Source organism: Cryptomeria japonica, chromosome 10 (assembly GCF_030272615.1).
Source record: "Cryptomeria japonica chromosome 10, Sugi_1.0, whole genome shotgun sequence".
NCBI classification, from domain to species: domain Eukaryota; kingdom Viridiplantae; phylum Streptophyta; class Pinopsida; order Cupressales; family Cupressaceae; genus Cryptomeria; species Cryptomeria japonica.
This window is the reverse complement of record NC_081414.1, coordinates 759667107-759674482: the sequence shown is the minus strand read 5'-3', so window position 1 is coordinate 759674482 and position 7376 is coordinate 759667107. Positions and strand designations below refer to the sequence as shown.

At 37.1% G+C, this 7376-nt stretch overlaps 1 protein-coding gene across 2 annotated transcripts; it reads right to left on the bottom strand.

Annotated features, from left to right (window-relative positions):
- Positions 1 to 405: 405 nt before the first annotated feature.
- LOC131030724 (rhamnogalacturonan I rhamnosyltransferase 1) lies at positions 406 to 7038 on the bottom strand. Of its 2 annotated transcripts, XM_057961618.2 has the most exons (10): positions 6545 to 7031; positions 6010 to 6070; positions 5476 to 5916; positions 2915 to 2982; positions 2655 to 2743; positions 2383 to 2545; positions 1970 to 2259; positions 1680 to 1884; positions 1404 to 1561; positions 406 to 1252 (listed from the first exon to the last, which is right to left on the bottom strand). In XM_057961618.2, the coding sequence occupies exons 3-10, from the start codon at positions 5840 to 5842 to the stop codon at positions 1009 to 1011; spliced, it is 1584 nt and encodes a 527-aa protein (XP_057817601.2). In that variant the 5' UTR covers positions 5843 to 5916; positions 6010 to 6070; positions 6545 to 7031; the 3' UTR covers positions 406 to 1008. The 2 variants fall into 2 exon arrangements, with proteins under 2 accessions (XP_057817601.2, XP_057817600.2); XM_057961617.2 differs by having other exon boundaries at positions 5476 to 6070; positions 6545 to 7038.
- Positions 7039 to 7376: the final 338 nt, after the last annotated feature.

Below are 7376 nucleotides of genomic sequence, written 5' to 3'. Positions count from 1 at the left end.
GTCTACCATGTTATTCTCAGCAATTTTTCTTTATTTTCTGAGCTTTGTTTTGCTCCCTTTTTCCCCATTTTGCTGCAATAAGTGACAATATTGTTCAGCTTTGTGCATTTTTGGTTACACGCAATCTTAGGTGCCAGTGACATAAAAATGATTTCTATAACTCATAGGAGGATTCAATCTTCAACCACTGTAGGCATGGAGGTTAACATGTTGTATTCCATTTGAGCAAGTACAAAAAATATGATTGGAAAAATGTATAAAAAGCCCATAGCTGGGAAATGCTTTACCAAACTTGGAAATCAAAACATTACACTTGTGCCGAACAGTAATCTAGAAATCTGGTATTGCATAAAAATGTGAACTAAATTTTCATAACCAAAAGAATAAAATGCCACTTCCCCAAAAGAATAAAATGCCATTTCCCCAAAAGGGAATGCTTCACCATGATATTTTTAAGTACAAGAAGTTCATTTGCCTCCTCTTTTGAGCGCCATGAGAAGGCCTAAAGACCATTCTCTATTGCTGGGACAAACTCAACGAATCAACTAGCATTTGGACAAAGAATGCCTCAAAACAATAAATAATCACGCAACAGCAAAATACCACTGTAGCTTGCTTCCAGTGGCTGGCACTAATTTACAAATTCTTGTTGAAGTTCAATGGAAACACAGATCTGTATAAGATCAGAATAGATCTGTCAATCGACTACTTATTTCTGGGATTTCCTCAAAGAAGAATTATCTACACTGGAATTACCACCACCTTGTCTGTGTATCCCGTTGTAGAAATGGCTTCTTGCACCTATCACTTCTGACTCCAGAGGTCAAAAGGTTTTGCTTTTCATGTCTTTCTAGCAGTTGGAGCTTCTATGTTGACATCAAAACCCTTAGTTTTTTGTCTTTCCATATTCGAAAAGAGGCTTACACGACACGGGTGATATAGAAACTGGCATAGTAGTTCTTTCATTGTATAATTAGTATATTCTTGAAACTACTAACTAGTCAGACATCATGAACTAGAAAGGGATGATGAATTACAAAGGCACTCTTGAGGGTTGGCATAGAAGTAGTCTTCTTCTTTAGGCTTCTCAGAGATAACTTTTCTCTGTGTAGGTGCACCTCTACGATTCTTATGTACCTGTCTCACATTCACTTTGAATTCATCCCACACCAATGTCCGATTTTGGTACATATCAAGCAATGGAATCAACTTTTTACGATCTAGCAAAATAGTTTCACGGAATCCTAGATATCTGGAGAGCAACCAAACACATATTAAAATAGGAAATCAATTTCAGCACCTTTTGCTTAAGCACTTAGTGGAAAAACTCATAATGAAAGTTTGAGCGAACTTTACTGAGTATAAGTTGCACCTCCTTGAGAGTCTAAATTTGTAATACAAACCTTCGGTGCCCTTCAACAAGCTTTGCCATGTTCCCATCATAGCTGGGAATGAAAACATCACTTGCAATCGAGACCAAATAGTCTAATGCAGCCATTTGTGATGAATGATTCTGGAAAGATTTCAGATCATTTGAACTCAAAAGCATCTCCTTGCGAACCTGGAGAACAGTGTGATAGAATGAGCACTTAAAAGTCAATCATATGGGCAACTCTTAATAAAACTAATGATAATCTTTGACTCGAGAAGAAATATAAGAAACTAGGGAGGATATTTACAATGTTAGGATACACTGCGCGTAATGCCGCCAATCTTTTTTCACCACCATATATTTCACCTGCAGCAATATAGATTTGTGTATCCTTATTAAAGCCTGAGGCCTTCAAAACCAGTGCAGCCTCCTCTGGTGTCAGAGGGCACAGGCCCTCTGATCGTTTTTGTTCAGATATGATTACTTTCTCCTTCCACCAAGGATATGCATACCTGATATGTCACCATTCTCTCAGTCAGGACTCAGACATCAACAAAAGCTAGTTTGCAAACATACAACAATTGTCTCTAAACAAACCTCATTTGTGTGAGTTCATCTGCCTCTTTCTCAGTGCAGCCATGTGTACAGCCAGAAAATGCTAGCATGTCCATCTCATATCTTAGATGAAGAGCGATGAAAAACCCTTTGTCTTTCAGCATCTTTACTAATCTCTGACCCAGATCCTCTATTCGTGGAGTAAATTTTAAAGCATTATAATTGACCCTACAACGCAGCTTTTGAAGCTTCAAGGGGAGTCCATTGTTTGCCAAACGTGCATCTGTCTTGTTGAAATGGATGACCTTATTTTTGCGAAACAAAGGTAGAATCTGCAACACTGCACTTTTAGTAAGACCACCTCTTAAGGATTTATAAAAATGACGAAACATAAAAATATCAAAATCTTCCAAAAGGTGGTACATTTACATAAATATCCGCTGACAAAGGCAAACCTGTTTCAAGTAGTACTTGTGACTTGACCAGCTTACAGGTGGCATCACAAATAGTTTGCTCTGCGCCTTCCGATTAAACTTCTCTGGGAGTCTCTTTATGATGCGCACTTCATCTCTCAAAGAAGTAATGAAGTGTTTCACATCAAATATATCACCAAACTCACTGAAAAAAATGGAAAATATGAAGATAAATCCCGTGTTATAGATATCTAGCAGGACATTTCACAATTCTATTTCACTACAAAATAGTCCAGACCTGCACATGTGCATACCTGGGATCAGCCCAAAATGATGTCTTATCAAGCTCTGGAATCACCAGAGTCAAATTCAAATACCGTGCTATGGTCACCATATCACAAATCTGTTCAATTGGACAGTAAAATTATTACCTTTTTTCCGAGGCTGCTGATTACAGCTTAACTTAAATTCAATAAAACACTCAATCTTTATGCCATTACAAACATGGAAACATAAAAGACATGTTAATGTAAGTTCTTAACATGACACAACGAGTTCCGATATGTAAACATACCGCTGCTCTCATTTGATTCAAGCCTCCATTGCAGGACACCTTCAAGTAGCCATTATTCTTATATATTCCTGCAAAAACAAAAGTGTGCTAATAATTAAATACCTCTGCAACTCCTACTTCAAAAATAGTGAGACATGTATTTTCAACCGATCAGACTTGTCAGTATTTAGAACAATTTATCAATTATTTAAATGTCCTCCCTTTGTCAAACTGATTTTAAAACAAAAATAGATAAATGTTCCACGTGCATGCTGCAGTGATAATTTTACCTTCAATACATAAGATAGCTTCTCTTGAGTAGAATATCATAGACTTACATGGGATACTTACTACATGTGAAATGGTAAACAGAAAATAATGACTATTTTACTCAGTGATTCTTGTCCAAAAATTATACATGTGCATTAGATTTGGACGACTAACGGAATTGTACAGATTGACCTGGTAATAAGCCATGGAACGATCTAGAATGCATGAGATAGAAGGTAATCAGATTTAATCCCCACCTGCTCTACTCTATCCCCAACATTTATGTCCATCCAGAATGAATTGAAATAACTACAGTTGGATCCTCAAACCCTCGCAGTATTTTTAAAAATGTGTATTAACAACTTTAAGCTTCCATTTATGCAATTATTACAATTTGTGAAATGATCTAGCCATCCTATCATTAGGTTATGATGTGTAAAAATAGAGGGTGAGGCTACAAAAGATTTATGTGAAACAACAAGATCCAATACATAGATTCTTTTCTGAATTTGATAACGTTGTGTCTTAGGATATAGCTTTAGAGTCTCTACAGCAATCCATGACTCGAAGTATCAAAAATTTCTTAAAAGACACGTACCATGATTTAATCCCACCCCTCATATGCTAAAACTAGTCACGCGATTCAGTCTCGATAGAAATCTTAACAAGCCAAAAAATCTAAACTCAGACTTGAACTCAAAAAAAAAAATCACCAAAAACTAGAGAAAACCAAGAATATCAAAAAATATAAAGTAACATAGCACACAGCCTAAATAATATGAACAATCTACATTTTATTAATCTGCATAATCTGAGCTTTTGCTGCATTAGGAAACAGTTATTGAGTTTATTGTTTTTGTTCTTCATCTCTTTCTGACCCCAGTTAAGTTTGCCCATCACATTGCTATACAAATGACAAGCCAACCCTGAACCATGTGACTATGGTTTCCAATTTCAGCGATGATTGTTAATATTATACTTTTTTTACTTTTATCAAAGCAATTTCTGGTGGCAATATTAAAGATAAACAACACCAATAAAACCTATGCAAAGAGAAGCAAGGCTAACAAAATTGTAAATAAAATGGAAGAAATAATGGCACATTGACAATAATAATGGCACATTGACAATATAACATAGGAATTTATGCTAGAAAACCCTTTTGGGAAAAAACCAGCAAAAACAGCACCCATTACTGCATTAACTTAACCACTTGTAATATAATAAGATGTTTTATGGTTTGTGTTTAACCCTAATGCATGTACAAGTATTTATAGGCAAGCCACTTGGGCCAATAAGCAGATTTGCAATAACATGGTAATAAACCATGGACTTAAAACCCATTATAATGACCCAAAAAATTTCCACATGATCGCCCATACTCCCTAGCAAAGAAGCAGCCCGAGGCAAGTGTCGAACATGCAAAGTATACAATACATATATAACCTATATGCAAAGTATATGTCTCAAGCGTAGCAGAACATAGAGAGCACGAGGATTTTAGAAGACTTGTAATCACAGAAGCAGCACATGTAGACAGTCAGCAGCCTATAAACTTAGTAAAATATTGATTTTTCAAATAAATGTGAAATACATTTAGGTAATGAAATATAAATTACATGGGTGAAAAACCTTAACATTTTGGAATTGAATTTCTAAGAGATATAATATTCTCAACTTCTATTGGCCTTGGTCAGAGTATATAATTTTCATTGTCGTTAGACAAAAGGCATGTTCTTCCACCCTAGACATGATATTATAGAATATGAATCCATAAATAAGTTAATAACAAAGACAATTTCTCTTGGGTATGTTGATTCAAGCTTGTAAAAATAGGAATAAGGATAATGTCCCATGGAGAACTACTTCACCTATTTTCAACGTGAACAAGGTTCAATGAAAGCCGTTTTAAAAAGTATGGAAAAACATTCAAACTCAAACTACACCGTGATGCATTAAGGTTGTTGGACAGAAAACTTGCAAGAAGTTCGAGAGGGTGCTGGAGAAGAGACAACTGGAGGTTTCTCGGATATCTTCTAGGAACTTTTTTGCTAGGTCAAAGAATTTTTGAGGTAATAAATGATTTATATGCAGATTCCTAGAAACTATACAACACAGCTGAAAACTTCATCATTCATGGGACCATTTGTCTGCAAACTGATCCTCCTCAGTGAATTCAAGAAGCTCTTCTCTGTGAGCCCGTTGTCTGAAACTGTGGTAACATCTTCACTAAGTCCTTGATACCATGATCATTTAAAAGTTTTCAATGATTCAGTAATAACGAAATGAGAAAAATCAGCAACATTACTCACTTGGTGGAGGATTAGCATCTCGAGGTGAAGGAACAGCATATGGAGGCAAAAGAACGACATCCGTTCTATGGTTGCTAATTTGGGTAATGTTAGGAATCTGAGCAGCAGCGAGTTCGCGGCGATTGAAACAAGTAGGCCAGCCCATGGGTAAATGAGGATGCCAGAGCTCTCCCAGAGCCATCAACTGAATAAGGCATGTCCATAGCAAAATACTGGAACTCACTCGAACAAACCAGACCTTAATTCTAGCTCTTTGAAGCATTGGAGGCTTTGCTTTAACACCTTTTAGCTGAGAAGCAACAGATTTCAAATCCATTCTCTGGTACCAATTCCACATTTCTCCATGCCCAAGAATCCTCCACACCATTGCTCCTCTTACATTGAAAGCATCTCAAAATACCCAATCCTTTTGAGCTAATCTGGATCTGCCGCTGCAACCCACTAACAGAGGCAAATAGTAGTCTCTGAATAATGCACGAATTCAAGGACGCTTGCATGACCCAATAGCTAAAAGTTTGGAGCAAAAGAGTTCACCTTCGGGCTTCAGCTTGGTTCCACTTTGTAGTAAGCAGATATTAAAAGGACGCTATCCAACCTGCAGAAATTTTACTTGCGAATCAGTATGTTGTTTTTATAATAGATGATTAATTCTCCCAGATATTCTATAGCTTAAGCTCAATTTTTCCTGTTCTTTGTAGTGCCGGTTACAATTTTGTTTTCCTAACAGTAGGCCTGTTCAATTTTACCCATCAATCCATGTGGCTTTAAAACTCTTTTACCTTTAACTAAGCTATTAAGAATTGGAAAAAGCTCGACGTTCAAACACAATGCAAATAACCAAAAGGAATCCAAATCAAAATTCGCCGAACTGAAGCCTTAAAAAAGCCCTAATATAGTTATCCAGGCATTATATGCAAATTCCTAATACAAGAATTCGTAATCAGTAACTATTAAAAACCATGGAACGTTCATCCTAGCACAAGCCTATTTCACAAAATATAGAACCAAAATGCGAAAAAAACCCAATAGTAACAATTCAATTAAAACCCTAAAAAACAACACAAACAACCTGCATTGTAGGATCCAGCAATTCTGTGGCTTCAGAGCAGCATTTAGGCCAAATGGGCATCATAATCTCTAGCAAGAACAATGCCTCCACCAGCAATCTTTTGTCCGTACAATGCCCTCCACTGTTCGGTATCCTCATGCAAGGCACAGAGCCTTCAAGAAACCCAGTACGTTGCCTTTCTCGGGAGAAACTTTGGATTCAAAATCTTTATAATTGCATTCCCATGCCTTTGTCAGGCCTGCCCATCACAAGAATGATACAAAACTCCACCTAATTGTGCCCAAGCGTGCTTTAACACTTCACCTGCACACACACGACCGAATCCAGATAAAATCGAGATCGCCGGGATCGTCGTGATCCACTAGCGACCTTAGAGATGGCAGATTTTCATGCCGCTGTGCGTGAGGGATACAATTCGCCACTCGCTCTCAGGTAGGTATTTCTTTCCCGTCCACTCCCTCTAACGGAAAAATAAAAACAGAAAAGCTGTGTAACGATCTTTTTGCTTATTAAGGAAACTAAAATAATTGTAATCTAATTCACCACCGGCGCTGTCAGTAGGCGCGCCCCAGTTACCGGTCCCGCCTGTGGGAACGGTGACGTCAGCGCAGTATATTTGCCGTTTCATGTACGAATTACATAAAATAATCCATATGTTAGAATTCTGGTTTTCACGTGGCGTGTTGGAAAAACCGCCACATGGACTTTGATTTTTGTCTATTAGGTGTTTTTCATAAAAGTGTATTTTTGGTTTTACTTTTAGGGTTGGTATGGTGGGTGATACATAAAGAAAATGCCCACTTTAAGGTTAGGATAAGATTAATGTTAGAGG